Source organism: Thermobia domestica, chromosome 2 (assembly GCF_964235325.1).
Source record: "Thermobia domestica chromosome 2, izTheDome1.hap1.1, whole genome shotgun sequence".
NCBI classification, from domain to species: Eukaryota; Metazoa; Arthropoda; class Insecta; order Zygentoma; family Lepismatidae; genus Thermobia; species Thermobia domestica.
The window spans coordinates 371,958,411-371,983,200 of NC_137455.1; the positions used below are offsets into that span (position 1 = coordinate 371,958,411).

At 36.5% G+C, this 24,790-nt stretch overlaps 1 protein-coding gene across 1 annotated transcript; it reads right to left on the reverse strand.

The window, feature by feature from the left end:
• Positions 1-9,795: 9,795 nt before the first annotated feature.
• Positions 9,796-22,429, reverse strand: LOC145679623 (uncharacterized). The gene is made up of 2 exons (XM_081750199.1): positions 20,708-22,429; positions 9,796-9,930 (listed from the first exon to the last, which is right to left on the reverse strand). Exons 1-2 carry the CDS (start codon positions 22,427-22,429, stop codon positions 9,796-9,798), a joined length of 1,857 nt encoding a protein of 618 aa, XP_081606325.1.
• Between the last annotated feature and the right edge of the window lie 2,361 nt (positions 22,430-24,790).

Below are 24,790 nucleotides of genomic sequence, written 5' to 3' on the forward strand. Positions count from 1 at the left end.
TAAACAGTTTCTGGCAGCTACGAAGACCCCAGTGATGGAACAACCACCTTACATACCAGACTTGGTACCGTGAGATTTTTTCATTTCCGAAAATGTAATCCGCCTTCATGGGAAGTAATTTCCAGAGTGTGGAAGAAGTGATGCAGAAAACAGCATCAGTACTCGAGACGGTGACAAGTAAAGATTTCCACAACTGCTTCGAACAATAGAAATTTCGTATGAAAATATGCATACAGAAGGGCTGTCATTTGTAGCTAGACCTCGTATTCTACGAATAGAATGTTGCGAAAAAATTTGAAACTTAAAATCATCAAGGAAAAGTAATAATCCATCTGTCCCTGCAAACACTTTCTCAACGATTGTCTAATTGGGGTTATAGCCTTAACTTCTCTGCAGATGTCTAATTTACTGATCAATACATTTGTCTGGCCACTATATAGTGTTGCACTGACGCAAACTGTTTCGGAATGAGAGCCAGAACCACCAAGGTTTCTGAAATCGATTTATTTTTTTCAAGGCATTTTGTTCTTGATAGACGGTAATCCTTCATATCTATGATTTTCTTCAATACTTTCGGAGCATTTAACCCAAATCTTGAAAGAGAATGGAGGGTGAAGAACCATAATGACGGTCTGTTTGTAATCAGTTCTTTTTGTACTGATATTACTTCTGTTATGTTGTTGTTATCATTTCAAAGACCTCTCAACAGTAAGAAATCTTGTACATTGTATAATTATTCGGTAACTTTGCTGAGTATATAACCGAACAATACAATACAATACAAAAGACACTTTTTTAATTACCTTCACAGAAAACTTGACCTCTTTATTCTTTAAAATTAACTGCATTTCCTTTAAAGGTTTATTTACCGGTGTGTACGAGAAGTCTGTATACCCCTATGTATTGGCAATGCTCGTGTAACTTTTTTTATTTAGTGTATATTGTAGTTTAATTCTTATATTATACAAACAGCTGACCAGTGTATCAGTATGTGTAGTATTGTTTTGTAAACACAGATATATTTGGTTCGATGGCCTCCTCGACATGGTACGAAGCACCGGAGGGTTATCGTTCAAAACACTTTCCTCACACTTTCACTAAGTCATCGAGTCCGTTACGTTTTAGTAGACATTCAAAGATAGAAATTTGATTAATTAAATATTTGTGAGTCAGATCAAGTGACACCCGAACATCTAGCTGACTTTTTTTGTCAGGTTTCTCCAAATGGATTAGCACTGTTTGGTGATGCATGTTTAAGTCTTTAGCGGTGTTCTGACAGCTTCCATGCCAGTCTTGTTCGAGTATTCTAAGAACATCATCCACTTTTCTCTAGTTTGATTGCCCATTGCAAGGAGTACCTTGGACATCGACATTTCCAGAAAGAAAGCGGCTTAAATACTTTTTGTGTGTTGCTTCTGATAACGTATCTTGTATACAAAGATCTCAAAGTACTTCAGGAGCCTGTGTTTCATTTGAACATATCATCGATATAAATTTGTAAAATGTCGAGTACTTTTACGGAAGTTCATACACATTCACACTATAATACCTTACGTCTGACTATAAGAATTGCAACACCTTTTCCACATTTACTAGCTTTAAGTGTCACCTGCCCAATGACGTTAGACCTTACCCATGTCTAACACGGAATATACCTGAACATGAACCCACAAAGTGGGGTTGATGTATGTATTTTCTGAAAGCTTGGGTCAAGGTAAGATCAAATCCGGTTACCAAATTTGGGGAAGTCTTCCGCTTGAGAGCAGCACCTTACTCATTTTTATTAACACCTTTAAGCGTGTCTTGAAGTCCGTTGCAACGCCGCAAAAATCTGAAACGGTGGGACAAATATGAAAACAGAAAAACATGTCTTTCATCATTTCAAAAGTATAACGTATCTAAGTAAAATAATTGTACAGACGGGGTCCAACTCAAAATGTTGAAATGGAAAGCGGTTCAAGTGGAGTATCGTATGAAAGCTTATGTTAGGTGAAAAAAGAGAAAACAAGTCTCGACTCTTGATGAAAAAGTCTATTACCACTCCTATTAATCTGAAGCAGTGAGACAGGTGCAAAAACAAAACAAAAACTAGAATTATCAAAGAAAATGACTCGTGCCATTTTTCAATACTTATCAACAGTCGAGACTTGTCCAATGTCCAATTCTGTATCATTTATCACGAGCTTTTACGTAATGTGCTTATTTATCCCCCTTGGCACTTGAAACTTTTGAGTTTGACCCCGTCTGGGATCCTGCAGTTGAAACTGGAATATTTTCTGGGATATAGAATCCCTTCCTATTTGAACTTTTTGAGTTTGACCCCGTCTGGGACCCTGCGAGGGACCCTGAACATTTTTTTACTTTGATACGTTTGAAATGATGATAGACATGTTTTTCTGTTTTCATATCTGTCTCACCGTTTCAGATTTTTCAGGGTTGCAACGGACTTTAAGACACACTTAAAGGTGTTAATAAAAATGAGTAAGGTGCTGCTCTCAAGCGGAATACTTGAGAACTCCCCAATTTTGATAACCGGTTTTGATCTTACCTTGACCCAAGCTTTCAGGAAATATATACATCAACTCCACTTTGTGGATTCAGGTTCAAGTACATCCCGTGTAAGAGTTGGGACATTAACGGTATCTCGTGCACAAAAGGCTGACTTGCTATCCGTTATCAGTCATTTTGAACCTTGAACTATTTTTAAGCTTACATTTTTATTCCTAATGGATCTCGACTATATTTTGGCGGATAGGTAAAAAATTGCCTTCATTAGAATTTTCATCCAATTTGATTAACCTTTCGCACACCAGACATCTTCAGCCATATTTGATGAGGTTATTGAACGTGTTGCAGACCCACTGTTTGCCGTATTCAAATAGAGCACCCAAGGTCTCATCTTCTTTGTTCCTTTCGATGGTATAGCCATTCTAAACGCCAATGATGGCCCACACAATACGAAGCGATTAGTGTAATGATTTCACACTTATGATTTAAACGTTCGTCAGTTTATTTGAGCTCGTCTTTCCTGCATTTTTAATGTTCAGCAGTGCATGTGCTTGCACTAGAATATTTCAGCAGACCCTATAAAACCACACCGAACAAGGTACTTAGTAATAATTTGACAACCAAAGTGTTTAATTTATGAACGTAACATTCAATTGAACAAGGTAGCCTTTCTTAATTTGACTACATGCCATATCATTTCTTACCACAATACAGAAATCTAAACTCAAATATAATTATTTCCATTTAATACTATAAACACAGGAACCTTCTCAACAATTCAGAAAGACACAATGCTTATTTGCCAGCAAACCAAAATCAATTCTACCTTCTTTTCCTCAAGTCCGATAGACTCAAGAAAGTTTATATCTCTGATGTTGAATTAAGACGTTTCTGAGAAATCTTCTGAAAATAAAATTCTTGTTAGGAACTCTGGTATATCCAGCAATTTTTAGACGTGCAGAAATTGAAATCTTTCGGTTATCCGTATTAGGCTAAGATAGACGGATGATTAACGCAAGTGAAAGATGATGAGTGAATAGGTGGAATGAGAAAGTGGGAGGGAAGAGAAAACCTAACTACACGATGTCCTCCAGAAAATTACTTGGCGTAGGATCGAACGAAGGACTTGCGAACACGGAATCTAAATAGTCATGAAAGAAAGGTATCTATACCGACATTGGACATATCTTGTCATCTATACTTCCGGTTTTGAATACGTTTTTGGATTAGGATGTTTGAAAGAAAACGACCAGTACCGAAATTGTACATTTTCGGACACCCACTTCCGGTACACGATAGTTAATTTACTTTCTGATGTGGGTGACTTGAAGAGTCCTTTGCTTACATGCCTATCGATTGCTTACTTGCGTTAAGATAAATCGTTATATAGCCTGCCTTTATACAGTCGTTGAATATACCGTATTACCAAGAATGTAATTTAGATACCGTATATTTGCTGTAGGTGATTGGAAGTGTCCAATTCCGATATGAACTTCTTAATTACGTCGAGACGACTTTACTGATACAGAGGCTGCAAGTGCGTAATCGCAGATATTGCAGTAGGGTAATTAGGTGTAGCATATCATAAATAATTGATAGTAAATATCCAATTTTGCTACTGATGGCTTGCTTCCATCAAGGCGAGCTGGCTATAGGTTGAAAGTACGTAATCATTGGATATGTACTCGATCCTGAAATCCAAATTATTCTCTTCAAAGGCAAAACAAAATATTTGCTAAAGTAGCGATAAAAATTTGTATCCATTATTTTTAATAGCAGTCTATAGGTAAGAAATGGCTCAATATGTTCCTTCCCAATATTTATTGCAGTTGAGGGTTTATTTAAAGTTCATACTTGCTAATCGTTAATTACAAAATATCAAATAACGCAATTTAAAGTAAATATTACATCACCTACATTGTAGTATCGTTATTGCTGCTAATTACGGATGAGCGTTTCATTTCTGTAAAACATACAATCCATATAGTAAGCAATCATTCTGCCAAACTCCTAAATCAAACCCTTCAATTTTCTTTCAACTTGTGATTCAGCATCCCAGAAAGTAGGTAAAGATCCGTGCCGCACATGTGCTACACTAAGTACTCTTAATGACATATTTGAATTCAGCTCGCCAAAATGAAAAGGAAATATGTATCACACTTGTGAGTGGGGACAACCTCCCACACACAGGGATCCCCTATCCACAATTGAAGTATCTTTATGCAAATGAAGACGAATGACAACGATTGTCGACAACAATAACTCAATTTTCAAATCAAAAGGCAGATTTTTACTACGAAAGCCTAAAATCGCAAATGGGACACTGCCCCACCCCAATACGGAATTCCGCCGAAATTTGTTGTGCCGATCTTTATTCCATGAGCCCCTTTGACGATCTGCACAAACATTTTTTAAATATGAGATTTACACTGTGGACATCCTCCTTGTCAGCCAAGGTTAAATGTCACAGATGACAGCCCTGAAAGTGAACTTAATTTTGCACCTGCTTTACCGTCGTTACTGGACTTGGCCCCCTTCATCTGCATAGAGGCCTATTTGTTACGGCAACTAAAATAACCAACATTAAATAACAGTAAAGTAATATACATGAAAAAGTAAACTTACCTCGAAACAAGTCGATAAGCTGCGGTAACAGTTCGATTATATGCAGCCAAACAAATACCCATTTTCCATATACGGTATCATAGGATTTTGTTCTTTTACGCACTAACCGTTTAGATAGTCAAGAAGCCATTTTCATTTCACAATTACCCAGAAGTCCTGAGCACACGTGACCTTGTAACTAAATATTTTGTTCAGAAAAACCTTAAGATTTGGTTAGCTTAACAAAATTAATCAACCAAATGTTCCGACTAAAAAATATAGTGTTAATGGCCAAATACATTTGGTATAACTGGCCAAATTTTGGTTAAACTAAACAAATAAAGTGACCAAATGCCCTGACCAAACAAATTTGGTATTCCTGACTAAGTCATTTTTTAGTGTAACGAAATCAGCGTATAAACCGGAAGTAGTACTAATTTCTACCAATTTCGGTTTTACTAGAGACATGAGGGTAAAAAGAGTATCCTTTCTAAAGACACTGAAATGATTTCAGAAAATTCCTTGTCGCTTTCTGTTATTGCTTTTGTTCCATGATGATCAACTTTAAAACCGGAAATTTATAATTTCTATCATGTTCGGATTTATTATAGGGTTAATGTAATAGAAAGTTTTGCGACTCGAAGTTTTGTAACTCGCAATAAACCTATTGAACCATAAATGCGAATATACTGAAACTGCTGCTAAATGAAGGCATGTCCTGTAGATATAAGCCACTGCGAGAAATTTCCATATTTCTCTTCATCAACGCAGAAATGTATAAAAGTGATGAGTTTTTTTTTAAAAAAAAGCAGAAATAAAAAATAACGAATTGGAGAAAGATGTTGCAATGTTTGTGAACCAATGGAAATGTTGATATCATACTGGAATGGAATATATCATTCTCAAACTAGAACGACACATTGACACCAGATACAGACATCTCACAGCTGTGATAATAGCATGCCCTAAAAGAAACTGTTTTCTGGAATTATGGAGTAATATGTCACCACTGAAGATTACAGAGTGTGTCAACATATGAGTCTAAAAACCAACTACAAAATTTGTCTAAAAAAAGTGGGACTGGAAACCCTGGCAGGTAATACATATTGAACAATAGGGAGCGCATGCGCACAGAGTAACCTAGAACTTTGAAGAAGAGAATCATATACATGAGTTGACATGCCGCTTTCAGTAAGGTTTTATTCTGTGAACAGTGATTGAAGAGAGAGGTATGCAAAGGTGTGGAATCTTGAGGAATGGCAAATGTGAAAATTGAGCAACGCATTAACTTCAAATTTCTTATGAAAATAAAGAAATTTAACAGTGGTAGGCATCGATAAATAATTTGTGCGATCAATTCAGCATGACCATTTCAACATGCTCAAAGTTTCCACTAAAATAATACCAAAAAACTCACAAAGAACAGAACTTCGGAAAGCATATGTGCAGTAACACAATGTAACGCCTGGACGGAACCGGACTTGTTACTGATGACAAGAAGTGTATCTTTCTGTATGATTCTGAAACGAAAATGTAATCTATGCACTGGAAACCTTTTCCATCAGTGCGAAAGTGAAAGGCACGAAAGAGCAAATCGGAAGCAAAGGTCATTCTCATTGTGTTCGTTCATACTAATGGCATACTCCTTATTGAATGGGTATCAGTTGGTCAGATAGTGGATAAGCAATATTACCAGCAAGTTTTGGTGAAGCTACGAGAATACGTAAGAAAGAATAGGTCTTTTCTGTGGAAAAACAAGTAATCGATTGCGCGTCACCTCAAAGCAAAAAAAAGAAAAATGTATCTGTAGCCTACTCAAAACAATGACACCTGATGATCCGCATAACTTCTAAGAATCATATAAACGTGTATAGAGAGGGGAAGGGAGTAAGTTGAAGGGAATCGCCCTTAATTTGTAAGTTAGAAGCAAACCGTACTTTTACAATGTTTTCTTTTTTTTTAAGCTAGACCTCGTATTCTACGGAATGACTGTTACAATCAAACTTGAAATTTGAAAACCAACACGGAAAAATAATAAATAATAATCTATCTGGACCTAGCAATGACCTTTTTAATGATTTGCAATTTTTATTGAGATTATAGCCCTAACCTCTCTACGGATGTATCTAATTTACTGACGCAAACAACTTCGGAATGTGGACCGGGACCACACAATTTCTGAACATCGATTTACTTCTTTAAGGCGCTTTATTCTTGATAGATGGTAATCCTTCGGCTTCAAATTTTCTTGAGTACTTACGAAGCATTTGACCAAAATTTTCAAAATCAAACTAAAGTGAAGAATCAGAATGATGGATTGTTAGTAATCATTTTTTTTATTATACTGATATTGGTGCAATTATCTTTATTATTGCCATTAGAAAGATCTCTCATTAGAAACACTTCGAGAACACCAAATAACATTTTACCGCCTCCTTGAAAATCCGTTAGTATGGTATGTAACAATACGTCCTAAATTTTTAGGAAAGTTGGTTTGGTTATCTTCTTGAAAACTTGACCACTTTTTGTTTTAAATAATACATTTTTTTGACCGAAAGGTTTATTTTACGGGGTGTTCGAGAATTCCGTATATCGCTAGGTTTCGGATATGCATGTTTAACTATTTATTTACTTCATGCCGTAGTTTAATATTTATATATACTACGTAAGCAGTGTATCTGTAGGTACCCTATCCTATACACACAGATGTATGTGTCTCCATATCCTTCATTACCTGTTAGGGGACGCTGAAAAGTTATCATTCGAAAGCCTTACCCCATACTTTCTGGCAGTGCATTTGTAATGCCCTATCGTTCTGCACACACAGATGTATGCTAATCTGGAATGGCGCAGCAAAGATGAAATACTCATAACACTGAGCTTGACTCTTACGACTTTTGTAATTTAGAATTTTATTGAATGACGGAAAATCTGTTGTCCATATACAGTATATTTTAGAAAAAGTATTACTCTGAAATCCGGGAGTTCCTCCATGCATCTCCCATTTACTTTTGCGGATTATTCTGCTCAATTAGTCTGTGGAAAATAAACAGAAGTAACGTGTAATAGATTTGTTGTCCTTTTGGAGTAATCACTGGAAACTTGAGGTACTATAGCAGAAGCCATAGTTATACTTCCATTCACAAACGAAGTAGCATTAAACATAATCCATCATGATCAACATTAAAATAATCTAAATATTAACTGCAAATTGCACATTGCATTGCACAAATTGAACAAAACATCAGAACAGAGTAAATGTTTCAAACGTTTACATCAACCTACTTTTGAATTTATAATCTGATTCCATCATTATAATTGATTGATTGATTGATTTTGAGTTTAGCGTTCCTTTTAGCAGCAAGGCTTTATGAGACGTGGACCTACTGATTAACGTTGAATCCGAACCACATGAGCTCCCGCCGGGAATCGAACCCAGGTCTCCCATTCCAAAGGCGCGTACGCTAACCACTTAGCCACGAAGGATCTCCTATCATTATAATTGTCTCTGATACAAGGTTTACCTGAATCTACTTGAGCTCTATAATCTGATATTTTCATTAAAACTGTTTAATATAACATTTATCACAATCTATATGAAATGAACCGAAATTATTTTTTTTTCAAATTTACCGTCCCACGCTTATGCTCTTTAGGCTAAAGGAAACGGAAAAATGAAAGTAAATGATTATGAAATTTAATTTTATGCTCTGCCACCGGTAACCGAACTCAGCACCATAAGACCCAAAGCCATACTACGTACACACTAGACCATAGAGGAGATCTCTCAATTTTCTTGAGAATTAGAGTCTGATACCTTCATGAACACTATGTCTAACACGAATCCTAAGCTTGTTATTAGTTTTCATATACGTACGTGTATACTCGATCAGCGCCAATGCGAAGTAAGCACTAGGGGTTCTCGGTTACTCTGAAGTTTTATTGCATAAAATTTTTCACTAAGGTCTCCAAATATAAATATTTCCAAGATTCCATAGATTAGCCACATTTTATACTTTAACCATGAAAAAAAAACTATTTTCTAGAAATACAAATAAGAAAATGACACTGAAACATTAGGGAGTGGGGCTTAGCAACCTCGATATTGGAGACTAAATTAACTGTGTCTCCAGGTTCGAGAGCCTAAGTTCCTGATACAGTATTAGTGCACTTAGTTTAATGATACTTGGGCATGATGGCTCAGTGATAGAGCTCTTCTCTTTGGTGCATGAGGTCCTTAGTTCGATCCCCGGCCAAGTAAATTTGTGATGGACTTACTCGGTGGAGTATCGGGGGATTTTCTCGAAGATACTCCAATTTCCTCCCACTTTCTCATTCCACCAATTCTTCCATCATCATTCACTTGCTTTAATCATAGTCTCCCTTAAACTAAAAGACATACACGTAGGACATTAAACTAAAATATTTAGTGTTTCGTTTATTAATGGCGTTTGAATATTTTTTTATTTTAGCTTTCAAACTATGTTTAACTTAAAATCTCATCCAAGCAAAATACTTGTTTTTAATACTGTAAATCGAGTTACAGTTTCGGCAACATATAGTTGGCTTCATCAGATATAATGCGTGATAGAGTGTCACAGATAATCAGTCTGATAAAGGCAATTATATTTTGCTGAAACTTTAACGGAAATTATAGAAAATAAGTACCGGTATTTGGTTTGTTCACATTTTCTTTTTAATATGAATATTGACATTTATATAATATTCCGATAGGAACACTATCCTTGGATACAAATCCGAATAGAGGAATGGATTTTGCTTTAAACAGTGGATGCAGACTGTCATGTGGTCTTGTTGCTGAAATAAAATAGTAAGCCAGAATAAATCCATGAGTCACGTTGATAGGTTAAAAACAGGGATGTATGCCGTGGAGGCCAGGACACCCTGAAATCTTGATTTTTCTGTAAATTTAATCTAATTTTAGAGTTGATTTTACAAATTTTATTATAATTTCTCTTCATATTGAATTTGGACATACGAAATTCTTTGGGTCTCCAGAAACAAGTTCCTGTGTCCGTCTCTGCGTCATAAACGCAATGTTTAGCAACTGTTATCTAGTTCGTTAACTGCACATCGAATTAGTAAATATTACTGCTGACCTATGATACCAATAGTGAACAGTATACATTTGTGCCGATAGTAACTATTATAAAAAAGAGATAGCAGGGCTTTTGAAAAATTGATTTTTGTTACAATTTTAAAGCTTTTTGCATATATTAACATTGAAGAGTACAAGAAAATTTACTTATTATTTGTTTGTTTGAATTATTTATATGAGTTATATTTTGTATAATCTACTACTTTTTACATAATAAAATACATTAAAGTTCTTGCTATAATTTTGGGAGTATTCTGCATATTTGAAGTTAGCGGGATGTTTGAACTATAGAATTGTATATTTCCTCCATTAAATTTCGCGTCATCCGAATTGGAGTGTGGTATCAGCCAATAAGCTCGTAGTGCTCTATTGCTAAACCTTCAGGAAGGAATCTAATCATTCATAATTGAGTTTGTTCGTATTTGGGGACAACAATTATGAATAATGCAAGGCCACACTACACTTAGATCCCAATCAATTAAGGTGCAAAAATTTTCACTTTTTTAAAAAAACAAAATATGTTTTCAATGTGACCCCATATATATAAATTTCATAAGGTCTAATGATAATCTTTAGAACTAAATGACACTCTTGAACGGATGCAAATGTCAAACCGATTTGAGGGGAAAATATTTTGTTCACGCGTGTTTCATGGGGCGACTAATTTTATACGAAGTTATTGTTCTGCATTTTGTTTAGGTATCTGCCTATACTACTCTTTAATGAAAAACTACGAAATACCATAGAAACTTTAAAAACTGTACTAACCGGCTATGAAAATAGTTCTAAAAGGTCTGAAAATATTACAATTGCTCTATAACCTAGAAACTAAGCCATTAGTAATTGAACCGGTTCCATGTTCAACAAATGCACACGCACTAATCAATTGACCAGCGTGGAGAAATAATATTGTAATATAATACACGTGGTCTATATTTGTAAATACCAACATGTGCTTTGTATTTGTAAATAATAGCACATGCACTCTTACTACAATTACTACAAGCAAGCAGACGACAGGAATCCTTGTCATTATCAGGTCACGGGACGGAAGAGAAACAATAGCGCCAAAGCATCCAGAAGACTCCATGCCGTAAGCGTCGGTGGACCACTGATGGATAACTAGAGACATCTCGGCAAAATTCGGTGGCCCCGCAGCGACTATCCGCGGTGGCCCCACTTCCGTTTTGAAAATTATACCATAAGCCCACCAGCGGCAGAGGCGCAATGAAACGCTAATGAACCACAACATTACTCTCCAAAAATATGTTAAATCGCCTATATGCGTGATTTTTTTATATCATGGTAAGTCTAATAAAATATTAGAAAAAGGTTTTAAAGGAATACCCCGGGGTGGGCGGAAACCACAAACTTTATGATTACTAGGTACTTGTTCTTTCGACTTCGCCACGAAAGCAGTAAAGAAAACATCGGAAGTAGAGGGATAAATCGTGGAAGTCTTTTCAATTTGGCTAATCAGAATGCTCTTTAATTGTGTATATTCGACGATAACCGTTTGGGATCATATAAAATGCGTTTGCCATGTAATTTTCTGATAAAATAACGCGCGTCTATACGCTTAATTTTATAGTTCTCTCATATTCACTTTCTAACGATTGGTGACAGTTTCCATCTAAATTCGTACAATTATACACATTCTCTCAATATTTTTCACTTCATGATCTAGGGGTAGGGGTTACTCTTCACCCCCCAGAGGTCACTTCAGGAACAACTCGTCAGGAGAACATAATATATAATAATAATGGCATGCACACGACTACGATAGTTCGTGTTGATCCCTTCTCAATTCTCCACGACGAATGGAAGGAACGTGGACCAAAATGAAGTACTCGTTGTTACGTGATGTAATTTCAATACCACTACTCTAGATATCTCTGTTGACTTGACAAACCCTGCTGTCAATGGCACACTAGCTGCAATCCTTCGACGTGTCACTATATCGACGATCGACATTTACTGGCAAGTAGCCCAGTAGAAGATACTGATGTTTGCGCATGAAGGAGGGTATAAAAATCAAGTAAAGTGTTCATCGACATCACATTCAGCTAGTTATCACCTCTCTTAGCTTGCCTAGAGTTTTGAGAGTTTTTCTAACTGCAACCACCTACCTTGCATAGAGCTCTGTGGTTATCATGCCCGCTTAGCGTGGCTCGGGCTCTGAGGGACCTTAACTTATCTTTGCCTGCCTGAAGTTCTGAAAGACACGTGCTTTTCTTTGCTTGCCTGAAGCACTCAGAATTCCTAAACCACTTCCATTTAGAATACCTTTAGCTCTATGGTGTCCTTAGAACACCTATTTACCCAAACTACATAGAGAACTTTGTATTGGTTTTCGGAATACACTTATAGTGATTTTGTGTGTTATATCAAGACTCTCATTATAAAAGATCGTGGAAGAAAACCGTATCTCGTGTATAAATGCTCTATGTATTACTTCATCAAGGGAATTTTACAATAGTGTACCAAATTTCTTACATTTGTATCTACTATTGTTCTGACAGTACATAGTAATAAACAACAAATGGAATTTTAAACGACGGTTGTTTTCTGTTGTCATACTGGAGTTCACTGAAGTAGCTATAACTCTAAGTGCACCAGCACCCGAAGGGAGCAAAATGATATCTCATTTTAATTGCAATTAAGCAAGTTTTTCAAACATTGAAATCTTTTTATTAATATCACTAAGTTATTCGAATAAAAACGAAATAAATGTAATTAAATGAGCGTGGGAAAGCCTTTCATACGTAAACCATAAATTCAAGGCTTCTGATGTGATTTAGATTTAAATTCTTCTAAGAGTGACAATTTGGATTTCACTTCTTAATACTTACATAATACTTACATTTTCTCCGCCTATATAAGAATTTAACACTTTTATCTTAAAACTAGATGATAACATCTTCAAACAGTAAGAAGTTGACAACACCTTCATTATTCAAACTGAGTTCCCTTATGGAAACGTAAAATATCGTGTTACGGTTCTATGATTAGGTCACTTAAGCTAAAGGAGACGGGTGGGTATTAAAAATGTATTATTATCAACGAGTTGGTAGAATGAGAATTTGGGAGAAAACTCATGGGTACCACAATGTTAACCACCAATACTCACAAGAGGTGGAATCGAACCAAGGAACCATTGCAGCAAAAGAGAGCACTTTACCGATAAAATTATATGTTCTGAAATACAACTTTATCAGAAAGTTTTGCAAATACTCGGATCCCTATCCTTTCATATCGCCTTATTAGTATTCATTTCGGTGAAGCACTTTAAAATAATTAAAACAATTGTACGAACTGCATATGGCTATTAATTATAAAGGTAACCAAAAAAGTTTTGTCGCTTTTTCTGGAGGTCTGTGTTCAATTGGCACTCACATCGTGAGTTGAATGAGAATGGAGATAAGTCGAGGGTCAGTTGTTGGTCTGGATATATCCAACGTACTACCTGGTTGTGGTAGTTCAGTTACGCTGTGAACTTGCGTAAGGACAGAGTGAACAAGGGACCTACACAGAGCGTCATAAGTGCGCATGTGCTGTACGAATTCAAACTGGGGTCAAACGCTGCTGCAGCGGGGCGGAAGATATGCCAGGCCTTTGGTGAGGTTGTCGTCACTACGCGAACAGTGCAGCGATGATTTAAAATGTTTAAAGACGGTGATAAACACTCGAAGACGCTCCACGTGCCGAAAGATCAACACTAGGGTTGCCATATTTCAAAAATGAAAGTCCAGGAGGCGACTAAATTACAAGAATATTTGAAATACTTAAAATGTGTGAAAGAAGTGTGATATACGAATTTAATTTCTTCCATTAGATAGAGTTGTTCAAGTTACGTAATCACATTTTAGTCATTTTATTAGTCCCTCTCCTCCCCAGTTAAGCAAGCGTAATCAGATTATTTACCCCCACCCCTGATAAGCATTTTTTTTAAATTTCTCATGATCTGTTTCGTTTCGAGGCTTTGTAGAGCTCACGCGAAGAGATAACGCGTAAAAGGAAGGAAAAAGCAATATGGCGCAAATAATTAAAAAAAATACGTTCCCCATCTCTAAGCTTCTATTCTATCGACATTTTCCCATTGTTGTCCGTTAAGTTTTATGAACTAACAAAATATATGTTTCTTCTAAAAGGGTCAGCGAAAAAATTATCAAAAATATTCGTCAGGGATTATTGATTAAAATACTTCAGAAGCAAGTTGCAGATTCTCACAGAGTACTAAAGATAACAATAAGAATGAGTAGTAAAATCTTTAGTCCCTGGCTCAATGAAACGAATATTTCGCTCAATGTCAAAGCAGTTAAACCGTGAACTTAGTTAAATCCATGTTTTATGTATTCAAGTTTTTTTTCAACTTTTAAATAGCCATATTCAGAAGTTGAAAATATTAATTATATACCTAATCCTGTTAAAAAACAAACTATAGTATTCCCTTCCTTTCTTCTTGAAATCCGGGACATTTAAGCGTCCCGAGAAATATTTTCGGGACGCTGGGACGTTGATCTCGATTCCGTGACGGTACCGGATTTTATGGGACGAATGGCAACTCTAAGAAACACATGTTTTAGATCTTCAGCCAGTAATTGAGGCGAACTCTGGCCAGACATGTGAGGAACTGAGGCTGCAATTCAGTGGGAGTTAAGAAACCGTTCGGCAGAGTCTCCATCATATTGTGAAGCACTATAAGTTGGGTTGATATGTCCCGATTTAATTTCGAGCCAGAAGGCAACGCGAGTAGACATCTGTGTTTCTTTAATGCCTCGTCTGAAGGAGGAACTATTTATGGACAACGTGTTGACATGTGATGAGAAGTAGGTCCTGTATGCAGGTCCACGGTGACTTCATCATTGGTTAGCATCCCATGAACCGGTTCCAGAACAGCCGAAACCAGCACTGCACCAGAAGATGGTCCTCCTGATGTTTAGTGCACTTCTGACGGCATCGTGCATCAGGAACTGCTATCACCTGGTCAGCGCATCAAGGCAACTGTGTACTGTCAGTAATGGAACCGTGTTCAAAAAATCTCAAAACTCTGGAGCCAGCACTTCTGAATATCAAAGGGGCCCTATTGTTACAGAACAACACTAGCCCCCACATGGCTATGATGACCCGGGACACCGTTCTACTCCTTGGATGGGAAAGACTATTGCATCCGCCATACTCCCCGGACATTGCACCGTCCGATTATCACTTATTCCATTTCTTTGTACAACTGACACTAGACATTGGACAACTGACACTTTACAACGACTCACCAAAGGTAGTCGTCAACCCTGGTTCGGCTAATAATATAAGTAAATCTATAGTGGCAGTAATTGTTTACACCTTAAAATATCTTCAGTAATTATATCCACTAGTATTCTCACCTTTTCTACCAAAATTACAAGTCGATGATGAGTATTAAATAATTTATTCGTTGATTCTCTTTTAACGTATATTCACACAAAACTGTCTTGCAATCATACATGTTAGTTAGGTATCCATAAACAACTACATAGCAACCAACTATACAATAATGTATATTTCTTACATATCTTGAAACATTCTTCTTTTGTTATTTTTAATTAACATTCTATCAGGTATAGTGTTTGTGTAGAAGCACTTTCTGCCCAAGATACAGGTAATTATCAACCGATACAAAGTATCTCGTTGTAACTTACAGCTAGTAAATGAGGAAAAAGTATAAGAAATCTTATAAGATACTGTAGCTTGAAGTTGGAAATGAGGAAAAAGTATAAGAATCTTATCAGATACTATAGCACTTTCCGCAAAACTGCAGTGGATTTAACAACTTTATATCAATGACATATGCAATGAAACACAGATTCGTGAAGAACTTTGTGCTCTTTGTGGACAAGATACATTATTAAAAGCAATACCCGAAAGATAGTTGAGTTACTTTCGCTCTGGAAATTTCGATGTCTAAGATGATCCTTGCAGTGGGCAACGAAAGTAGAGAAAAAGTGAATTATATTCTGAGAAAGCAAGAGCAAGACTGGTATATAAGCAGTATGATATCACTAAAGACATAAACAATCATTAGAAAACAGTGTTTAACCATTTAGAGAAACCTGACTACGAGAAGAAGCTCGAAGTTTGGATGCCACTTAATCCGACGTGAAAATATTTACAAGTGAACTTTGTGGTGGACAAACACCGTGTCCGTGGATTTCCTTGGAGATCTCCCGTTTCCTCCCACTTTATTCAGTCCATCGTTTCACTCAATTCTCATTATCACCGTCTGCTATAGCCTAACCGGCTTAACGGTGGGACGCAAAATTCAAAGATTTAATTTCATTTTCTAAAGTATTTACTAAAACGAATTTGTATATGCGAATCTATACTCAAAACGTAACGACCTCGATCACCTGGAAAAAAGTATGGGGAAATCCTTTCGAACAATAACTTTTCCGGTGCTCCGTAACATGTCAACGAGGCCATGCAGAGGCATACATCTGTGTGTAGAGTATGATAGGGTACATTCATCATCATCATAGGTATTCTGAACTTACTTGCAGGTCACTTGCAGCATCTGAGAAGCTTGCATTCTCCACGTTCTTCTGCTAACTTCTTCGTCTTCACGTATGATCTTTCTGTTTTTATATCATCCATTAATTGCAGGTTCCTTCGCCCTCTGCCTCTCTTTCCCTCCACCATATCCTCTAGTACGTCCCTCATGATACAATTTCTTCTTAGGCAATGTCCCAACCAGTTTCTCTTCCTCTTCTTAACAATATCTAAAAGTGTTTTTTTCTTCCTTATCATTTTCCGCTCGACCTACTTATTCATTTTCCGCTCGACCCAACCAATTCTTTCCATCTTTCTCCACACCCACATTTCGAATGCTTCCAGTCGTTTTTCATCACTTTTACGTAATGTCCACGTTTTCGCCCCATACAGTACAACACTCCACAGGAAACATTTTATTAGTCTTTTTCTCAACTCTTTATTCAAGGTCCCACAAAACAGACTTTTCTTCCTCCTTTAGACTTCTTTCGCCATTCCTATCCTTGCTTTTATTTCACGTTCGCACTTCATGTCATTACTAAGAATACTATCCAGATATCGAAAACTATTCACTGGTTCTATTTGCTCCCCTCCCACTTTTATATTTGACACAGACCTCTTCGTTCCAATCACCATTGTTTTTGTCTTTCTAACATTTATTTTCATCCCATATTCTTGAAAGCCCATCCTCAGGATTTCTAACATTTTATTGATTTCCTTTCAGATTCTGCAACAAGATCCACTGATTACGTAGTTCGTATAATATAAGAATTCAATTTTAGTACATACTAAATGAATAAAGTTACACGACCATTTGCCTAACCTAGAGGAATATGGGCATGTCGGCCACATTATATAATAAACCCTTGAGGGTTAGATTGAGTTCATGTAGAACATCTGAAACAATAAAGAGGTCTCGCTCTCTGTGAAGATAACCCGACCATCTTTCGGAAAAAATTAATAACGCATTATTACCATTGCAGACAACGATCATTAGCAAAGTGTTATAAATTGTATCATAGAAACATTCTTACTAACGAGAGGTCTTGAAATGGCTACAACTGCAACATTACAGCAGCAATATCAGTATTTAAAAGAAAAACCTACTACAAACATACAGTCATTACTTTCTTCAAACTCAACGCTTTTTTAAAATGTTGATTCAATTCTCCGAAATCAATGAAGAACATCAAAAAACTGAAGGATTAGCATCTATTAACAATGAAAGGCCTTAAAGGAAGTAAATCAATGACCAGAACCTTTGGTGACTCCGGCCCGCATTTCGAGGCAATTCGCATCAGCGCAATGCTAAATAGGATCAACAGACATGTATTTGTCAGTAAATTACAGGCATTCTTAGAAAGGTTAGGATTATAACCAGGGTTAGTATTTTTAGGTGTACACTTTTTCTTTGTAGGGCAAATTAGAGCTCTCTGAAAGAAACCAATGTGTGAGATGTTGCCTGAAATTGAGAATGAGGGTCAATTTGCAGCACCTTTTTTGGCCTTTTTGTAGACTTTATCCTCCCCTTTTCTGGTCTTTCTCTTCTACTTCTTCATTTTTCTACAGCACATTTTACCATTTTATTTACTTTCCAATGCTAAGATATATATATATATATATATATATATATATATATATATATATATTGCCGTTAACGTGGAATTATTGCGCCTGCAACAATAGAAAACATTAGTTCATTGGGTTCTTTTAATTTATATTGAATCAGTAGCAGTGTTTTTATACATTCTAATTGTTGACAACAGTCAGAATTGAATTTTAGCTAGCTTGTAATTTAAATCTCGTAACAGGGAATAAAAATTAACTTAAATCTTTTCCCAGTACGTTTCTGATGTTGAATATAAGTTGTTTGTTGCTTAACAAGTTCAGTATAAGAATTCCCCATGCCAAGGTTGTCCAAATTCAGATATTTGGCCCTGCCACAGAAGTTCAATCAAGATTTCATCGAGACTGATGGGAGTATTATTCGATGCAATGTTTGTGATTCAGGAATCACATTGGATGAAAAAAATCAACGAGACCGTATCCTGTAACACATTTCTAGTTCAAATTATCCAAAGAATAAGTCTCTTAAACTAACATATTCCGACAGCCGTTATTATGAAACGCCTTTGAGCAGTGTTCTTCAAAGGTCCAAAATCTAAAGGAATTTAGCATTGATTTATGTGCAGCTTTAACTCAAGCAGGAATTCCAGTCAATAAGGTGAACCATCCGGCCTTGAAAGGATTTCTTGAAAAGTATACACGAACGTCAGTTCCAGATGAGAGTACTTTAAGAAAAAAACTATCTTGAACCTGTTTATTTATTTATTTATTTATTTATTTATTTATTTATTTATTTATTTATTTATTTATTTGTTTTGACTTATTTTACATGTCGAGGTTAAGGCTATATGTAGCCTTATCTACCACCTAAACATGACACAAAATTAAAAAAATCAAAGAATATAGCTAACAATAGCAAAAGAAAAAAAGTTAGAAAGTAAAAAAAAACAAGAAACAGACTGTCACTTGAACACACACACACATAACACACACAAATATAATATAGTGCTACACGAAAGTACATACATGTTATAATATGTAATAAGTGTTGAGTTTCATATCTTTATGACAAGCTTCTCTATTGGCTCTTCTGTCTCTGTGTCCATTCAACCCTGCTTCGATAACAATAAATTATAAACTGCTCTTTTAAAAGATACTAAAGATTTTGACTCACGTACCGAGGTTGGCAAAGTATTCCAATCACGACACGTTGAAATTATATATGATTTGGAGGAATAAGTTGATTTATGAATAGGAATTGCAAGTTGGCTATTAAAACGTGATCTTGTGTCCCTCTCATGGAAATCGCTTAAAAAATTAAGGTGTTTTAGAAGATAGGAAGGTTCTCTAAAAGTAAGTGTTTTATACAGCAGTACCAACGAGTGTAATTTTCGCCGTTGCTGCATCTTCAGCCATTGCAGCTTTTTAAAGAATGGCGTAACATGATTTGAGAATTTTAAGTTAAAAAAAACGTATACAAGCATTTTGTACTCGCTGCAAACGCTTTTGTAAATGTATATCAGCGTCAGTTAAGGCGGTGTCACAGTACTCCAAATGTGGTACCACTAGGGTTTGAACAAGAGTGTTTTTCAACTGTGTTGGTAAAAAGTTTTTTAATTTGCTGAGAGAATGAAGAATTCCAAAAGCCTTCTTGCATGATGCGTTAATTTGATCGGACCAAGTTAAATATTTGTTAAGTATGACGCCAAGATTTTTCACAGAGGAAAAGAAGGGAATATTTACGCCTTCTAAAGTTATATTGGGAACAAGTGAAGCATCTATTAACGTCGTTGCACGTTTGGAAGTAATTAAAATTGACTTTGATTTGACTGGATTTATAATCAAACAATTATTTGCTGACCATTTAGCCAAATTACTCAAGTCTTCGTTCATCTTTGTTATACAAGTATCTATTTGCTTTGGTGAAGAAGATAGATATAATTGAACATCGTCGGCATACATGTGATACTTGCAGTGTTTTAGAGATTGTGCTAAGTCATTAATATAAAGGCAGAAAAGAAGAGGCCCTAAAACACTACCTTGAGGAACCCCACAAGGAAGGTTACGCTGACCAGAAACTAAGTTGGCAACCACCACATACTGTTTTCGGTCGCATAAGTAATTTTGGACCCACTTAGCAGCTGAAGTAGAGAAACTAAATTTTTGTACAAGTTTGTGTAGCAAAATGTCATGGTTTACTGACTGGAATGCTTTGCTATAATCCAGTAAGGTAAGTATGGTTATCTCTCTCTTGTCCAAAGCAGAACGTATATCATCAGTAATACTGGTAAGGGCTGTAGAAGTGCTGCAATGTTTACGAAACCCGGATTGAAAAGTGTCTAAAAGGTTATAAGTTCGAAGGTGCTCACATATTTGATCACTTACAATATATTCAAGAGCTTTAGATAGGGCAGGTAATATTGAAATAGGCCTTAAGTCTTCTGCAGATCGGACGTCCTTAGTCTTAGGGAGAGGCAGGACTCGTGCTGTCTTCCACAAGACTGGGAATGTTCCGGTAGTAAGGGAAAGATTAAATAAATTGGTAATTGGGGAGAGGACGAAAGGTAATATTTTCTTGATCAATGTTATGCTTATTTCATCAGCACCTATAGCAGTGGATTTTATCCTCTTAATCGCTTTCATTACATCATGTGGGGTAACACAAGTGAAAGAGAAAACATTTTCTTCAAAATTAGGGATTTGTCCTGTATTATCAGATCTTGCATTTATCTGTGAGCTAGAACTGTCAATTCTACAGAAATAATTGTTAAGATAATCGGCAGAGAAAGGAGCAGCTACATCCGGCTGGACTCTTTTGCTGCTACGAATGCCAAGTAGCTTCAAATTTCTCCAAAGATGGGAGGGATTCTTGTTCTCAAACAGGGTGTAGTAAAATTTTAATTTCGCATTACGCACGGCTTGATTACATCTATTTCTAAGGATCCTATATTCCTCAAATTTGTCATTTAAGTTGGGTAGATTCAATTTACGTGCTTTCTTAAATTTACTATACGCTCTGTCGCGACAAGCCATTAAACTTCGAATTTCATCTGTAATCCAGGGCGAAGGAGAACGAGAAACACGTTTTTCTCTCAAGGGGGCATGAATGTTCAGAAGATAAAATATTAGCTCATTGAAATAAGATAGTTGGTCATCCACAGAAGGAATAGAACTTATTAGATGCCAAGGCAATAACGCAGCATCATGCAAGAGTGCTTCATTATTAATGTTGGCTAAATCTCTGTATAAAACAACTTTAGGCTTGAATTTGGGAGTCTTAATAGAATAGCAAACAAAGATAAGATCATGACGCGAAATGCCAAGTACTGAAAATTGACCGAAATGAAGAACTCTATCAATGTCGGAAGTTAAGATTAAGTCAAGAAGTGAGTCTGAGGTGGTAGTATGAAACGTAGCTTCGAGCGGACAGATGGAAAAATTTAAGGATGTAGTAATCTCGCGGAATGTTTCTACTTCACGTTTAGTGGACAATAAATCAAAGTTCATGTCCCCAAGTATGAGACTATGCATATAAAGTGGTGAGATACGAGAAATATCTTCTTCGAAATTCTTAAATGATGCCCCTAGTGGGCGGTACACACAAGCCAAAAGTAATTTTTGGTTCTCAATACATATCTCAACTATGATGTACTCAGATTCGAAGCTATAATGACCACCTGATTGACAAAGAATTTTTGCGTCAATGTCATTTCGCAGAAAGATTGCAACCCCACCACCACCTTTGTTAATGCGATCGTTTCGGATAATTTTGAAGTTATTTAACAATACCAGATCATTAGAAAGAGTTGGCTTTAACCAAGTCTCGGAAACTAATATTGCATGCAAGTTCTCAACGGAATGAAACATAACTTCGAACTCAGTATAATGTCTGACAAGGCTCTGCGCATTAATGTGCACAGCATTGAACGTTGGTCGCTTCGGTTTATTAAGTTCTGTTTGCAATAAATACTGAGGGCCTTCGTAAGACACTTGGAGATCGGGAAGCTGTAAAGGTTCATTGTCTTCGAAAACAGAGGGACATATTTTATTTAGTTTGGTTAAAACGAATGAAGAGGGGCTATGTTTGTTGCTTACATTGTCAGTCATTGTACTCATGTAATATTGAATATTTCAATGGCAGGTATTGCGAAAAAACAGAAAGACTAGAGAAAACGAAAAGACTATAGAATGGAGATTTACTGTTTCCTTGTTGGTTATGTTAAAAAAAATCCATTGCCTCATAACATGCAGATTGTGCCTCAAACGAGGTTCTTGCTTGCTCTTCCCGAAACGGAGTGGCTATTGGTATCTTGGTATTGGTCCCATGGACATAAACGACATTAGTCGAAGTCACAGGATTAGACCCAAATTAGAGGGAAAACCACGTCCAATAATTGTCAAGTTTGCAAGCTACCGAACCAGGGCTAAGGTGTTCAGCAATAAAAGAAAACTGAAGGGCTCCAACATCACCATCAAAGAAGACTTGTGCCATCATCGACTGGAATTATTGCTTTCTGCAGTTCAGAAGTATGGTTACAAGCAGGTGTATACTCAAGACGGAAAGATAGTTGTCCTTAAAAACGGAACTAGACATTTCGTCTCTACCAAGGCCGAACTTAATAGCTTGTGAGGACACAGAAATAGCGAATATCTCCAACAGTTAGTGGCATAATATCGCAACACGGAACGTGTACATATTGTACTGTGTGTGATATGTTAGAGATTTGTTTTTCTTTTACTCTTTTATTAATACATATATCCCCTTTTGTTAAATGTATATCCAAGTATGAATATTGTGTGCATCTGAATTGTTTGTGTGCGTGTGTTTCAACGTCCTATGTCTATTTGTGTGTGCGTACTTGTCAGTGTTTAAATTCTACAATACACAGAAGCGATAACTGCAGTAGCTATGTGATTTATGAGCTTTATATTTATCTGACAATATTTTCAACAAGTATGGTGTGCTCGCTTTTTTCTGAAAAGTGTGTGGTTGTGTTGCTATTTTTATTTGTCGGCAATATTTTGTGTTGGATGTGGTTATCAATGATGCGTTTACATGCATTTGTCAAGCTCAATACGAGTGTAGCTTCTAGTGATTCTAATGTGAGATGGATACAAAAGTGTCCCCTCCCATCATCAGCACAGGAAGACCTCCCTGGCTCTGTTTTCTCTCACCCCTGTTGTTTCCAGTTTCGGCTCGCCTCCTCCTCAAGGTCAGTGCTATGCTTTTTTTTTCCTTCTCTCTCCCCCCCCCCAAGATACCAATAGCCACTCCGTTTCGGGAAGAGCAAGCAAGAACCTCGTTTGAGGCACAATCTGCATGTTATGAGGCAATGGATTTTTTTTAACATAACCAACAAGGAAACAGTAAATCTCCATTCTATAGTCTTTTCGTTTTCTCTAGTCTTTCTGTTTTTTCGCAATACCTGCCATTGAAATATTCAATATTACATGAGTACAATGACTGACAATGTAAGCAACAAACATAGCCCCTCTTCATTCGTTTTAACCAAACTAAATAAAATATGTCCCTCTGTTTTCGAAGACAATGAACCTTTACAGCTTCCCGATCTCCAAGTGTCTTACGAAGGCCCTCAGTATTTATTGCAAACAGAACTTAATAAACCGAAGCGACCAACGTTCAATGCTGTGCACATTAATGCGCAGAGCCTTGTCAGACATTATACTGAGTTCGAAGTTATGTTTCATTCCGTTGAGAACTTGCATGCAATATTAGTTTCCGAGACTTGGTTAAAGCCAACTCTTTCTAATGATCTGGTATTGTTAAATAACTTCAAAATTATCCGAAACGATCGCATTAACAAAGGTGGTGGTGGGGTTGCAATCTTTCTGCGAAATGACATTGACGCAAAAATTCTTTGTCAATCAGGTGGTCATTATAGCTTCGAATCTGAGTACATCATAGTTGAGATATGTATTGAGAACCAAAAATTACTTTTGGCTTGTGTGTACCGCCCACTAGGGGCATCATTTAAGAATTTCGAAGAAGATATTTCTCGTATCTCACCACTTTATATGCATAGTCTCATACTTGGGGACATGAACTTTGATTTATTGTCCACTAAACGTGAAGTAGAAACATTCCGCGAGATTACTACATCCTTAAATTTTTCCATCTGTCCGCTCGAAGCTACGTTTCATACTACCACCTCAGATTCACTTCTTGACTTAATCTTAACTTCCGACATTGATAGAGTTCTTCATTTCGGTCAATTTTCAGTACTTGGCATTTCGCGTCATGATCTTATCTTTGTTTGCTATTCTATTAAGACTCCCAAATTCAAGCCTAAAGTTGTTTTATACAGAGATTTAGCCAACATTAATAATGAAGCACTCTTGCATGATGCTGCGTTATTGCCTTGGCATCTAATAAGTTCTATTCCTTCTGTGGATGACCAACTATCTTATTTCAATGAGCTAATATTTTATCTTCTGAACATTCATGCC

What these genes read in the sequence shown, in the direction of transcription:
- LOC145679623 (XM_081750199.1), bottom strand. Translation starts at nt 22,429, where the DNA reads ATGACTGACAATGTAAGCAACAAACATAGCCCCTCTTCATTCGTTTTA. An exon ending in CTAAAGCTCTTGAATATATT is followed by an intron (nt 9,931 to 20,707) that starts GTAAGTGATCAA and finishes ATTTTATTTCAG; the next exon opens with CAACAAGACCACATGACAGT.